General features: G+C 39.2%; 1 protein-coding gene across 17 annotated transcripts in view; it reads right to left on the bottom strand.

Moving 5' to 3' along the window:
• Positions 1 to 15,598, bottom strand: part of CADPS2 (calcium dependent secretion activator 2) — a 519,834-nt gene that overhangs the window by 104,482 nt on the left and 399,754 nt on the right. For 11 of the 17 annotated variants that reach the window (XM_046019950.1, XM_046019953.1, XM_046019955.1 and 8 more), the window contains 3 exons: positions 13,750 to 13,813; positions 9,766 to 9,889; positions 7,651 to 7,671 (listed from right to left, as the gene is read on the bottom strand). In XM_046019950.1, the coding sequence (XP_045875906.1) occupies positions 7,651 to 7,671; positions 9,766 to 9,889; positions 13,750 to 13,813 (209 nt within the window). The remainder of the gene's footprint in view (positions 1 to 7,650; positions 7,672 to 9,765; positions 9,890 to 13,749; positions 13,814 to 15,598) is intronic. The other 6 variants (XM_046019956.1, XM_046019957.1, XM_046019963.1 and 3 more) reach the window with 1 other exon arrangement.

Raw genomic sequence — 15,598 nt, 5'->3', positions numbered from 1 at the left:
AGGATAGGGATTCATTGTTAATCTGTTAGATTCAAAGCTGCAGCACTTGACCAAGAGTCCCCTTAGGTTGTAATTCACTAGGCTAGAGGTTGGGATGCAGAGGAGGGAAGGCGTGACTGCCCGAGAGTGGCGAGGCCCTTTCCAGTTTTCATTTCATGACAGCACAGCTGGGCCCAGTCTTGATAATGCCAGATACCAGCCCCTGCTACCAACTCCAAAGGCAAAAGGAAAGGAATTGATTGTCTCAAGGCAATGCTCTATTCACTCTGCTCAGCTATACTCCTGATGAGTCTAACTCCCCATGAGACAAACTGGTGAGATTGGAAACCAAACTCCTTTGGGCAGACAAGCGCAGTGAAGGTGAGGGAAATAAAATGGAGTATATGCTCTTCTTTGGATGGCAGATGGAAGGCAGTGGAGAGGTCAGGGTAAGGCAGCTTTATTTAGGGAGACACCAGGGTTATAGATGGAAAGGAAATATGTAGAAAGATGGAGGAACAGGAGAAAGAGATATATGACAAAGTAAATTCCATCCAGAAAGGAGGAGGTGAAGTTGAGATCAGTATCACAGATGGATGAGTCAGCCTTGAAGAAAACACCTAATCCCTTGATGCTGGAGAACAGGAGACATAGGTTAAGTGGGGATGCTGAAAAGTTTGCAGGTGCAGAGCTACAGAGCTGAGGCTTACTCTGTTTCCAAGGTGGAAAGGAAGGGACTGCTCTTGAATACCCTAAACTTATTTAAGATCAAGATCTTAAGTACTTAAGATCAAGTTCCTGTGAGAGCTGGATTTGGAAAGAGAACATCAATCAAGATTGAATCCAGGTTCATTTTGAATATGGGACTAGCTATGACCATACCTGATGGAGACGGTCCTCATCTATTATAACGCACACTACAAAAATAAAGAAAGAAAGGGCGGATGACTCATGACAGAGACTGTGAGTCAAGGAAAGGTGGCACCACTTGGGGTCACAGAGCACCTCGGCAGAAGCACGGCGAGTCATCCAGTGCTGGCAACGTTAACGCCGACGTGAGGTATGGAAAGCCCAAACCAGAGGCAGCAGCAAAGTGCTGTCAGCAGCTGTTTTCAATCGAGTGGCAAATACTAATGTCTCCTCACAATTAAACTCAGATAAATCAGGAAAGATGGTAATGAAATGCAGATTTAGAACCAATTTCAGAGGTGAGGGCACTCAGCGTCCTTAAATGTCTCTATGGTTTGTCTGGAGCTGAGGCTCCTCCTCATCCTTTGGTCACTAGAGCTGAGGGTAGAGAGTGCAATAGCCCCGAGACTGTTGCCAGCATTACCATCATGCTGCCACTGGTATCCCGGGCGCTCCTATGGCCTCACTTGACTTGTCCTGTCATTGGTTACCCGTGCGTGCAGAGAGCGAATGTACACCTGCACAACACACTTTCTGCATCTGAAGTCTGCGTTGAGCTAACTGAAGGTACACACATAGCTCCAAAACCCTGTCGGATGGAAGCCAATGTCTTCCTTTGCCTCTTCTAGTCAACAGACCCTGCAACTCCTGTTCACTATGTCCTACAACATCTCCGGATTCATAGGAACTAATCTGTCAACATTATCATGAGTTAACTAATTGGTGTGAACACAAATTATACAGTGTGGGCTTGCCATCTTGTGTGAGGTGGTGAGGAAAAGAGCCGCAGCAAACAAACATACTACAATTGTTCATTCATTCCAGATCAGCTGTGGAAATGGCCAGAGCAAATTCCTATCACTCAGAGTACATAAAAGAGCATAGGGTTGTAATACTCTCTGGTATATACATTATATAAACGAAGGCTACTGGTGTAGCAAGGAAGTAGTGTTAAAGACATTTAACTCAAGATACTGATGAGAAAAAGATAGTTTAAAATGAACATTTTAATTGCATATTAGATGATGGAATAAAAGTAATTTATGGCTGTCAGAAAAAAAATTTATCTTCTTAGGTAATTTAAAGCATCCACTGATCATCTGAAATATATCCAGTTTTTCTTTGCATATAGGACAAAAATAAATTTTAATTTGATCCCTATCCAGATGATGCAGCTCAAGCAACAAGCTTTTACTCTATATACACATATGGGTTTTTTTTTTTTAAGGTTTTATTTATTTATTTGACAGAGAGAGTGAGTTAGAGAGGGAACACAAGCATGGGGAGTGGGAGATGGGGAAAAAGACTCCCCACTAAGCAGGGAGCCTGATGCAGGGCTCTGATCCCAGGACCCTGGGATCATGACCTGAGCCAAAGGCGGTGGCTTAACAACTGAGCCACCTGGCCACACCAATATACACATATTGTTTTATAAACTAAAAGCCCTTTATAGAGTTATGATTTTCTAAAAAAATTTTTTTTAAAGATTTTATTTATTTATTTGATAGCGATCACAGGTAGGCAGAGAGGCAGGCAGAGAGAGGAGGAAGCAGGCTCCCCACTGAGCAGAGAGCCCGATGTGGGGCTCGATCCCAGGACCCTGAGATCACGACCTGAGCCGAAGGCAGAGGCTTAACCCACTGAGCCACCCAGGCGCCCCTAAAAAAAAATTAAAGATAACAATAAGTAATTCTCTCTCACAGCCAGAAATTACATTTATCAATTTGTCTCTAAATCATCAGGTTACTTAGAAACAGAAATGGTCATAGAGGTTTTACTTTCATGCCAAAGTTCCACTGTTCAAGCAAAGCTGTCCAAAAAGGCTACAAAGAAATTCTTTAAATCTTCCATTTTGCCTTCTAGTTTTTAAGCTGAGAGGTCTGTTTCTTCCAATATTCAAACTACCTCCATCCAAGTATCATCAATTCTAATGGGAGTGCAAAATTGCAGGTCTATTACCTAGACATTAACCTGAACTCATTGTAACATAGACTACTCAAATAAATTTTAAGTCAAATTTATAACACATACAACTTTTATGAGAGAAAAGGGTCATTCTAAAAATATTAGTAAGAAATTATTCACTAACAAAAAATATCCTCATCACTGTGTAGTTTTTTATCTACTCACTGCTATACAACAGATTTTATTATTTATCATTACACCCTGACAATGGAGTGCTAAATTAAAATGCCACCTGATGGCAAACACATCCTAATGACGTAAGGACTGCCAAAGTGCAACTTCTCTCAAAGAAAGCAAGCAGTGTGGCCCTCTGGGAAAGCATCTCTACCTGTTCAACAGAGACTTTGAAAATGAGAGCACTTGGGGGTTAGACCTGGAAACCTGGCAACCAAAGGGCCCAGACAGATCCTCAGTGTACAAAGACTTTGCCTGTTCATTCCATGCTACCTTTTGTTTAAGGCACCTCCATGTTTTGAGATTCACCACAAGTCTAACTCCAAAATCTATGCAAAAGATCTCAGGTCAAGGCAAGCTCTAGGAGCCGTCTCTCTCTTTTATCGTAAGTCCTCATACGGTGCATAGTTTTCAGAAGAAAGCAGGGACTGTTATTAGATATATTATTGCTGTTCTGGTCTATAAGAAATTCCTTCAATTAAGGAATTGATTCTCCTTTAAAAGGACCAAGTTTGCATCAACAAGGCATACAATTAAAAAAAAGAAAAAGGAGACACAATTAAGAAAATGAAGTTTCAGTACCTTTTGAACCCTATATTATACTGTAAAAAGGATCTTACCATTACATAAACAGTAGTGATAAAATTAAATCAAGGAAGAAAACTAGCTGATTTTGCAGCCATGTAAATCTCAAACATTTCTTAAAATTTTTTAAAAAAATGCTTTCCAGAAATTTTAAGTTCTGAAAATGAACTATCTGTTCTCATGAAACAAATGCAAAGAATTCCCGAGGAAAGAAGGCATTAAGAAAGAGGGTATTTGTTTTATTTAATTTATTACAAAGTCGTAAAATCCCTTTATTCTGCAAATTTGTGTTGCAGATGGAGAATGTGATGAATTCCAAGGATGGAAGAGAAGTAAGAGTCCAACTGAGCATCACGCTGAATTATAAAAACAACTGAAACAGGTAGACTGCTAAATATTGCTAATGCAATTGTTCTCTATAACCTTTGGGTTCTGTGATTCAGATTTAGTCTCCGTGCCCCCCACCCGTCCATGATAAGAGCATGAAATTCCGGTTTAATTTTTCCAATCTTGTTATTTTTAAATGGTTAGTTTTTGCTTTTATATTGTTAATTATTCAGTGATTGATTTGAATGACCTTTTGCAAGCCAGTTTGCCAGTTTACAGATGTTCTCTCTGCTATAAATAGCCTGATCACTCTCTGCCATAAACTCATTCATTTATTCAATAAATATTTATCGAATACCAAACATGTGCCAGTTGTGGTTTTCAGCACAGGAGATAGAGCAGTTATTGAAATACAAAAATCCTGCCCTTGTGGAGCCAACATTGTAGGACAATCGAAGGATGAATGAACTATACCATGTGTTCGATCGTTAAGGCCAAAGAGAAAAATAAAGTAGGGAAGGGAGGGAGATGCTCTGGGTTGGGGGAGAACACCTTTCAACACCTGACACTGTGAGATATGTTGTGTGTGTTGGGGGGCGGGGACAAAAAGATTCAGATTCTCGAGTCCAACTCTTAGCCTTACGATAGGATCTGTGTTGCCCAATTAATTCAGCAGCCACCAGCCACAGGTAAACAAGTACTTGAAATGGGGCTATAAAACGTGCTAGCAGAGTAAAATACACACCAGACTTTGAAGACAATGTATGAAAAACTAACATAAAATATCTCATTAATAATTTTGTATATTGAATACTTTTTTAAATATTTTGGATATATTAGGTTAAATGAACTATTATTAAAACTAATTTCTCCTGTTTTTTACCTCTTTAACGTGACTACTAGAAAATTTTAAGTTACATCTATAGCTTTCATTATAATTCTACGGACCCTACGGTTTCAGACTTCCTGTCAAATGCCCACGTATCTTAATCAAGTGCAAATTTAACTACCCAAGTTGCCAAGAAAAGGGAGGGAGGAAGACTCAGGAAAATAAGACAACAGCTCAACAGGTAGATAGTATGTTGTAATTGCCTACTTCCTAGCTGTCTCTGGGCGGATGGCTAGTGACCTCCCTGCTTCAGTTTCCCGGAAAAGCAATAATAGAAACATTTATTGGAAAGGGTGAATGGATACATGTAAAGTGCTTAAAACAGTTCCTGGTAATAAGCGTCTGCCCTTCTTAAACAAATATCCATACTTTTGGCAAAAGTGACCCCTTGGCCCTTGTGATGTGCCTGAGGTGTTGAGGTCAGCCCTTGGAATCAGAGAGCCTGGGAGGCACGGCAGCCAGGAACATGGTGATCCAGGGGTGCAAATTCCACGTGTGCTGAACTCAATAACAACGGCACATCCTTTGGCAGCTCACTGACTTTTCTGAAGTCTCAGTTACCTCTTCTGTAAAGTGTCTGTTTTGTAGAGTTGTTTAAGGAGCTAATGAAACAGAGTAAAGAAGAAAGCCTCCGAGGGAATAGGCAGTCAATAGATGACAAAATCATGACAAATCTTGGGCAGAATTTGACTCCTCTCTAGATGGTACAAACTGACTGAAGAAAGGATCATAATGCCCAAGAGAATACTGCTTGCAAGTCGTATCAAGCATTCGAGCTCTTACACATGTAACCGACTTTCTCATTTTTAGTCACTTTTAAAAGTACCTCCAAGAACATTTACTAGGTAACCCTGTTAACTTGCTACCAAATGCAACCAAAGAAAGAGAACTACATTTCTTCAAAACCTCTCCTCTGTTACTTCAGAAAATTCTTCAGCTGAGATTAGCTTTCCCCTTCAATCCACTTAAATCACCTAGACGACACTGATTTTTTTCCCCTCTTTTACAATTCTTTATATTAAAAATTTAAGGATCTTTTAAAAAGATTTCACTGAGAGACAAAGAAAGAGCAAGCGAGCGAGCAGCTGTGGGGGGGGGGCGGTGGCGTGCAGAGGGAAAGAGATCTTTAAGCAGACAGTACACGGAGTGTGGAGCCCAACTCAGGGCTCTATCTTGGGACCCTACAATCATGACCCCAGTCAAAATCAAGAGTTGGATGCTTGACTGACTCCACCACCCAGGTGCCCTTTAAAGATTTTTAAGTCATCTCTACACCCAACACGGGACTCGATACTCATAACCCCAAAATGAAGCCTCCCACGCTCCATCGACTAAGGCAGCCAGGCGCCCCGGTGAGCATTTAATTTTAAGGAAAATGTTTCTCCAAGAGTCATCAGCCTGTACCGTTGAGCAGTAGTATGAATGTCAAATACGTGGGAAGGGAAGGTTTCTGTCTGGAAGCGAGGTCCGTGGGAGACAACAACTCTCCCATTCTCTCCTCTCTTTAATGGGAACGTGTGCAACTTTACATGGTGCCTTTGCCCGTCCTTCATGAAGGCTCTCTGTGACCCCTTCACATCTCACAGGGGAGGGAGCACAGCCTCGGTAGGCTGGGGATGAGGACACCCAACCCAAGTCCCAGCTGGCTTACTTGTTTACTTTGTATCAGTGGGAAAGCCCCTAACAACTCTGGACTTACTGTGGGTCAACTACATACAAACTATCTTTACAACAGAAACACTGTGAGGGGTGAAATGCCCTGAGAGATTCTGAAGAAGTTTGTCACAGAGCACTGGACTGCGGCTGTTACAAAGAGCTGTCAGAAGAGGCAATGGTGTCTCTGAAGGGCACTTCCATGATCACTGCCCGTGTGTTCTTTCCCCTTCTCCTGGCTCAGAGCTTTTTGTGCCTGATGCTTTCTGGGGTTAAATACTGAAACGCAACTGAAAAAGTTCGGAAATGTAGGAATAGTCAAAGACTTCAGTGAAAAACAAGCCAAACTTGTCTACAACCCTCCATGCAGGGTTTGAAAGAGGGAAGGGAACGTGGACTAGGCAAGTTCATCACTGGTCTCTTGCCCTGTGGTTTGCAGATGGAACTAACTAGCTAAGCTCTCATCCCTCTCCAAAGCACTGAGAGCCTATGTGGTGTCAGCGGTGGGGGGCTGGATGCTGGGCCCCAACAGTGAACCTGTTCCAGCTGGACCCTGCCTGCGAGGGGCTAAAGAAGAGACAGGTAGGATAAACAGATAACAGCACATGCAATTACATTAATTGCAATGGTGATAAGTGGCATAAGAAAAAAGTAACAAAACCTTTACAGATTCAGAGACCCAGAGAAGAACGCTTTCCTAGCAACTGCCTGAGGCTGGGATTTCAGAACCCCTGTTCATTCCTCACATGAGCAACTTTGAAAGTTAAGAGCAGCTTACTTAATAGCATTTATGCTTTTTACTGTTATTTTTCAGGAGTGATAAAGGAAAGATGGTCCTCTTTTCTAGGTGTAAGAGCCCTCCAAATATTGGCAACAGCTTCCAACTAAGATTAGTGTCCATGCTTCGAACATAATGTATAACATCAACACAGCCTCAGGTTTTCTGCTTTGAATTTATGTAAAGAATATCGCTGAAATTTTACAGAGATAAATGGCCTGAACTTTCCCTACAAAGCATTAATAATAGTTCCAACAAAATCAAAGTATTGTCAGTAACTTAATCAAAGTGCCTAACAGGAGCCCTGAAAAGCAGACAGCTACTCATCTCTATCAAACATCACGCCACCACAACAAAAATCACGACATGTGCATGCACAAACATTCATTACCTGCTTCCTTTTCTGCTGGGCCTAAAACATAAGAAAAGACAATTTAGGAGAAAAACAGATTCTACGCTTGCTGCTCACATAAATAATGCAGGCAGGCAATCAAGCAAAGAAAAGTGGCCCACTTTGTATTTCTAACTTAACAGTTTGTTTTTGGTCTGGTCTGGAGCATAAACATTAAGTTTATTTATTTATTTTTAAGGGGGTTAGAAAAAAGGAAGATAATGCATAGAAGTTTTCTCATATAATAAACATGCATTTTTTTTTTTAAATGGAGACCGTTCAGTAGTCCCACCCAATTAGGTTTCTAGGATCCATTTTCTAGAATCTTCTCAGTCAACTAGAAGTTAAGAGACAGATGACTCCAGAAGGGAAAGAGTGGGAGAACTCCCTGCCCACTGTCCATTTAGTCCTATGATAGGCTCTTCTCTAACACAGACTTGCTTTTTTGTGTGATCCAGAAGAACAGCTCTGTCTTTTGACCACCAGTGTTAGCCCGCCTAGCTAATTAAAAAAAGCTACCCATGGTGGTGACAAATAATTTTATTTGTCCACGTTAAAATGGACTATGACTAGAAAATAGAAATATTCTGCATATCTTTTCAGGATTCCTGGACAACACAACAGTCAAAAATGTTAACTAGAATAGACTGCTAAGAACAAAAGGATTCTCCTAGGTTCTTTGGATAGAGTTTAAACATTTGGGTAAAACAGTATTGTGTTTATTCAAGTTATGCACAAACTTTTTTCCCCTTATCCAATTTGAAAGGTTTTAATATGTCTATTTTTGTGTCGATTCTTTCAAACCATGTTCACAACACATAATATTTCAAAATGCAAAAATTGTTTGAATGAGTATTCAAGATGAGAAAACCAATCTGTTTATTTTCCACTTTCCCCAAATGATCTAATATTCATTGCTTTTGCTTTAACACAACGTGATATCATAATTAATGATGTTAAACTGGTAACTAAGGAGGTTTCATGTTGTTACTCTCGTGATATAATATTGGTTGCTATAGTGATGGGATGGCTTTTTTGTTAATCACTCAGGAGGTTGGTTATTGCATGCTTGTTAGAAATCTTGATCAGATTTGGAGAGAAAAAAGGATATAACATAGCCAATTAGAATCAATTTTTTTCATTGTCCCAATTTTGATAAAAATATTCTAATGTCGGTGGTGGGTGATGGGGAGGGCACGTTTTGCATGGAGCACTGGGTGTTGTGCAAAAAGAATGAATACTGTTACGCTGAAAAAAAAATAAATAAAAAGGGAAAAAAAAACATATAACATTAAAAAAAAATTTATAACTAAGTACAGTTCTAAAGTTACTAACATTTTTCTAAGAGAGGATTTTGCTTTTATTTTTAGATTAAGTATTTAACACTATAAACTTTTTTCCTAAGTTAATGCTACATGTACTACAGAAGCCATTTGTATGGTAATTAAAGCAAAATATTTGAGGCTCTTCCTATTTTTAAAGGATTGTTGAATAAAGCTGATTTGGGGATTTTGCCACGAATTTCAATCTAGTTATTTCTAAGCACCTTAAATTTCAGCATTCTTAATGAATGAAACTGGAAGGAAGAAGAAAAAATGTGCAGTCCTCTCAAGAGGTCTAATCTTTCAAGTGCATTAATATATTGCAAGCCATGAAAAGTTGAAGGGACTTCTATCAGTTTATTTTGGCCCTCACCATAATCAAGTTTCCTCCTTCTCTGAGAGTGTTGAACAGAAAATAAAATTATGTAACACTATACAGTTACTGATCAGGACAGAAGACACTACCCATAATTTAAATGTTAGACATACTTACGGTAATATCAAAAAATACAGCCCATGAAAACACCTTTTGGTTCCTTGAAAACTCAAAATAAGAACAAAGGACAACTTAAGCACGAATCCTGGGTCTTTCATTCAAGCAGAGTCCCAGGAGGCATATTAAAGCAATGAATAGGAAAAAGCTCTTCAGTTCACCAGCTGAGATTTTAATGAGACATTTCCCTTTGCCACGGCACAGGTTTGTTCAGGAAAGGAAAGAACTTCTCACAGAAAATTCAGTTAATAGGCATTGTTGGCTCTCCCTGCCACTTGGGCAATTGCTCAGTGCACTGACCTTCTATTTTGGCATATTCTGTGAGTCTAGTGTAATTGATCAAGGCCGCTTTCTCGAGACATTTTCTGACCACTTTTTTCACCTCTTCTGCTGGTATGGGAGTGGCGATATCTTTCATTAAAACCTAAAGAGGGGGAGAGAAAGAGACTGTGTAAAACAGATACTACAATCAAATTACACAAATTGTCCTAGAGCTATTACAAGGAAGGGGTCCTAGGTAGTACTGGGGGAAAGTAATGAGTCGGCACCTCACAACTGGGAATGTAATCCTCTCGTCTTGGCTCCTCCTGTCTAAGCCTCATTTATGCACATCAAAACCTCCCATAGGCCAAACCACCATTCAGTGTGATGACTGTCACTTTTCCTCCAGGGGCCTATGACACCATTAGAGCAGCTGTTTCAGATCAGGATTATAGTCCTTGGGACAAGTAATAAAGTTTGTCTTGCACATCCCTAATTTAAAAGCTTTAAATCATTTGAGCAATATATATGAAAACAGTAACAAAATGCTATGAAGAATAAGCACTATTTTTTTTCTTTTTCCCCATTTTATTTATTTTTTCAGCGTAACAGTATTCATTGTTTTTGCACAACACCCAGTGCTCCATGCAAAACGTGCCCTCCCCATTACCCACCACCTGTTCCCCCAACCTCCCACCCCTGACCCTTCAAAACCCTCAGGTTGTTTTCCAGAGTTCATAGTCTCTTATGGTTCGCCTCCCCTTCCAAAATTTTTTTTTTTTTTAATAAACATATAATGTATTTTTATCCCCAGGGGTACAGGTCTGTGAATCGCCAGGTTTACACACTTCACAGCACTCACGATAGCACATACCCCAATGTCCATAGCCCCCTCCCCCTCTCCCAATCCCACCTCCCCCCAGCAACCCCCAGTTTGTTTTGTGAGATTAAGAGTCATTTATGGTTTGTCTGAATAAGCACTATTTTTGAACCATATAAAAATCAAGATCTCTAATTCTCACAATTAAACTTTAATTACTTAATCTGTTGAGGGGGAGAAAATCTTTTCATGAAATGAATGGAATATCAAATGTTAAAATACACAGAAACTTTCTGAAATTAAAAAACAACAGATTATTTTCTGTTGAGTTCCTAAATATATTTTTGGTGTTTTTTTTTTTTTTCCATTAGAAGTATTACTATTACCAAGGGGAAAATACAATTACATTCAGAATTCAAAACATAATGTATTTGAGCACTTTTATAATTATTCACTGATAATTTTCCTCAAAACTTTCTCAGCGATAAAACCGCTTACAGTCAGTTTTGATTATACCACTAGTTAACCTCTCTCTTTCCATACAGTTAATGCAGCTTTTCTGGCTTTACTTATATTCAAATTATAAAATAGAAGACAAAATGTGAATATAGAGAAGACAAGAACGGTAAGTATTCTTACTATTCTGTTAGTCTTTTAACTTAAAGATTCATCAAAAGATTATGAAAACATCCATTTAATGCTTTATTATTTCCTTCTCTTTAATCAACTTTGGTACTAAGGATTTTATAATCTCAAACTTACTCAACCATTTAAGCATTGGTGATCCTTCACAACACAATTTGTTAGTCAAGCTTTCCTTTTCAAAACAGCAAACCTTAGCACTTAAAAATCTGCTTGCTATCAAATTCAATTATTCTTCATAGTCTCATATTAAAAATCTTTAACACAGTTACATATATGTGGCACTTTAATTAGAAATGCACCTTAGGTTCTTAATAAGCAAAAAAAGAAAAAACAAAAAACAAAAAAACCCTTCTGCTCATAGTTAAAAAAAAATAACAACAAGCATTAATGTACTATTATTTTTGTTTTTAAATGTACTATCATTTTTAATGTGATCATTACTACAGTAAGTTTAAAATTAATTTTGTCCCATATACAGAACCAGGAACTTTACTATTAGGCCTTCCCATGGTGACACGCATTCATTCATTTATTCATTCAGAAAGAGTGTGAGCACAAGTTGGGGGGGGTCGGGGGAGAGAGGGATGAGGGAGAGACTCTTAACCAGGCTCCATGCTCCAATATGGAGCCCAAAGTGGGGCTTGATCCCACAACCCTGAGATCATGCCCTGAGCCAAAATCAAGGGTCAGATGCTTAACCAACGGAGTCATGCAGGCACCTGACACACTTTTAAATAAGAGAAATAGCTGTTAAAATTAGAATGTATATGTTGTTACAGAGGTGAGTCCCGGGTCAAAATATTTAATTTGGAGTTGGGGGGAATTGTATCCCCTTTCCTGGCAAAGTACAGATTATGGGCTGGCAAAAGCAAAACGGGAGACACAGCTTGTTTCCTGTATCCCCTCCATTTCTTCCAAAGCATAATAAGTATGAAGAATTCACATGTAGATTTCGTTTTCCTAAGATGTCAATAAGTACAGAGATGTGAAAATGAAGAAATGGCCCTACCATTTCTCTCTCAGTTCAGCAAGAGACATGATAAGTGACTATAACTGGAAAAAGGTCACTGTTCATCCTGCCACTTGTCAGTGCATGAGGGCATCTATGCTATTATCAGCTGTTCCTTGCTGGGGGAGGAGGGAAGCTCTACCATGGAAACCAGAACACAGAGAGGCTGCATTAGGTACCCAGGATGGGATGCCATTCCAAAAGTAAAGGTCTCGGTAAAGATTTTTTCTTTTCCTTGATACCTCAATGGATTAGATGAAATGAATACTTTGGACGGGTCTGGTTTACATGGAGTTTTATTATAAAAATTCCAACACAACAAGTAACTACTACAATAATAGTTCTATCACACGATGCATAGGAATCAAGGATAAGATGGGGATAGATAAATGCAATCAATGTATATAGTCATCAGTTCTCGCCCTCATCTTGCAAGTCCTTCAATCACTGAAAAATGTCTTTTCTTTTTGCTTTTACAAGACATGCTAATAAATAATGCAATATACCTAGACTTCTTTGGCAGAAAAGTGGACAAGACCAAGTGCTTTGAAGTCAATAAATCAGAACCAGTTGGGGCTCCTGGGTGGCTTAGTTGTTAAGCATCTGCCTTCAACTCAGGTCGTGATCCCTGGGTCCTGGCATCAGGCCCTGCAATGGGCTCCCCGCTTGGCGAGGAGTCTGCTTCTCCCTCTCCCTGCAGTTCACCCTACTTGTGCTTGCTCTCTATCACAAAAATAAACATCTTAAGAAAAAAAAAAAAATCAAGAACAGAATAATCAAATCATGAGCTTTAAATGATCCTTAGAATTTTTTTTTTTTTTTAAATGTTTATAAGGAACAGGAATTGTCCACATCACTTACCTGTTAGGCTCCAACTAGCATATGAATAGTTCTATAAATAAATGAAAATGATACTTCCCTTTCAAACCTTGTCTGTTACATAAACAGACATGGAGATGTACTTTCATTAATAAATTATTTTAGCATGGATAGGAAAGCCTTGTGTTACTTATTTTTTGAGGGAAAATGAATTTCTACAATTCATGAATCCATTTAAAGTAACACAAATTGAAATGGATTCTGAGATTGATTTAGGATGGAAGGAAGGATACATTTGGGCATGTTAAGTGATAAACCTTTATAGGTATGAGAGATGGGAAGGTAGACAGACAAATAAGTCATGGGGGGGAGGGGGCGGGTAATGAAAGAACTGTGAAGTCTGAAAAACAGATGATTATACTTAACTGGAAAAAAAAAGACTATTTCATGAGGGAAAGAAAGAGGTGGGGGAAATGGGTACTACCAAAATGTCATCAACTCAGCCTCAGATGGCAGGGGCTGGCTTCAGAAAAGCTGCGGGGAGGAGGAAGTAGGAGGTAGGGAGAGTTGGAATGTAGTTAGGAGCAGGTGAGAAAGTGATGAAATGTGAGCGGACAACCCCAGAGGACACACTCCTTGTGAGGAATGAGCCTATCTGCCTGGTTCAGTCACTAAAATACACAGCCACTGCGCGTGCAAATAGTATTTATAAAGTAGTGTTCAAACGTACCCTTTCAAGTAATGAAAGCGTAGCTTTGAGAGCACCTTCAGGTCGTCCAAAGGGAAAACAGTATCTTTAAAAACAAGAGGAAGAACAAAAACATCAAACATTTACTATCCAAGACTACTCAAGAATTCCCTCTTCTATTACTTGGCATTATTCAAAACCAGTGAAAAGTGGTTAAACTAGCATCAACCCATCTGGGAAAATCTTAACGGCAGAAGTTTATTTAGTTCCATGCTTTCAGTTTCCTTCAACAGTAAGGGCATCAACTGTGATGAAACATTCTAAAATTTTGATGATGTATGTTCAGAAAGAACAGAGTAAATTAAGAACAACAACAACAAAAAATCTCCAAGAGTCTACCAGTAAAAAGATAATTAAAAAACATTTCCTAAAATCTTCATAAGGTTTGCTGTTATTCAAGCCTTATGCTAAAAGAAAGGATTTCCCCCCATTTCCTCCAGTGTTTGTGTGTGGCCTGAGATGGACACATACCCCACAGACATAACTGCTAGTGCAAAACACGTTCCAGCTCCCTCCTTTCCTGACTATTACACCTGCCTATTACGCCAGTAGCTAACTCTACACCCTCCGCACACAAAACACCAACTTTCCAGAGCTCTGCCACTTGCCATCCGAGATGGCCATCCTCAGTCTTTCTAATGTCATGCATTCCTAATAGACACCAACAACCAGAGGGCAGGTCACGCCAGCGTTCTGAAATCAGGGTCAGAGGCTGGATGAGTGAGTGGGCTCCTCAGAAATTAGCTGACACATGGTGGTAACAGATTTATTGCTCTTTACACGGGTCCCTGTTCAGGTCACTTTCCACTTAAAAAGCAGAGAATGTCAGGGCCTCTTCTTCCTGCTAGAGCTGCTCGCTCTCTTGAATCAGGCTTGGTAAAGCACCTCCTCCCCAACCACCACCCCCAGCCTCAAGATCAAGGGCTGCTGGAGGCTGAGCTGTCCTCCGGCTGCTACTTGGCTCTGGACTAGAAATCTCCAAACCAGTAACTTGAGGTTTATGTATTTCCATGTCCTTTGCAATTATTCAGGGGCTTGGTAAACACACCTTCTAAGACATAACTCACAATGAAATTATTATTTTTTTTCCACAAGGCAATCTGAACAGGTTTCCCTAAAAACACACACATTTTTTTAAACACATATATTTTAAATTCAATTTCTTTTATAGCAGCAAATTTTAAAGACTGATAAAAGATGCATTTTTCACACAGTTGTTAAATCCATATTACAACAGGGTTTTGACTTTATAGAACTTTTATTAGTGTCAGATAATTGCAAAAAAAAATCACAAGTCTAGTCAAATTTTTCTTCAAAAGTCTATTTCATTTGCTGTTAAAAATTTCCTTCAATTAACTCTTACTTCAATGCATTCTCTTCCTCCTCCCCGCTACCATGCACAAAAGCAACAACCAATTTATTTTTGATAGTTTTTTTTTCCTGTGCAGTGTTGCTTTTTGGAGCATTAGCAAATTAGCAAAGTAGCTTTCATCATTTTGTATACCATAAACCTTAATCCACGTTTAACTAAAACACAAATTGGGTTCTTATAGTCCCCTCCCCCTGCTTAAATCTTTTCAGTGTATTTGCATAATCCACCCATTGTCTTTCCTATTGTTTATTTCCATTAACCTGTGGGTGACACATTTTATGAATGGAATGTTACTGATCCCCAGATTACATTTAGCATTTCAGGGCTCTGAGGTCCCACTGGGTATGTTCTGAATTAGCATTAGCTGCTCATGATGTGTAAATAATTCAACACATTTACAGAGTACAAGTAATCCTGAATCAATAAAGTACAGAAAATAACTACACAGAAGCCTAATTA

The sequence above is a fragment of the Meles meles genome, chromosome 10 (assembly GCF_922984935.1).
Source record: "Meles meles chromosome 10, mMelMel3.1 paternal haplotype, whole genome shotgun sequence".
In the NCBI taxonomy this organism is placed as follows: domain Eukaryota; kingdom Metazoa; phylum Chordata; class Mammalia; order Carnivora; family Mustelidae; genus Meles; species Meles meles.
The sequence above is the reverse complement of the archived record's forward strand: the minus strand, read 5'-3'. Positions and strand labels throughout refer to the sequence as shown.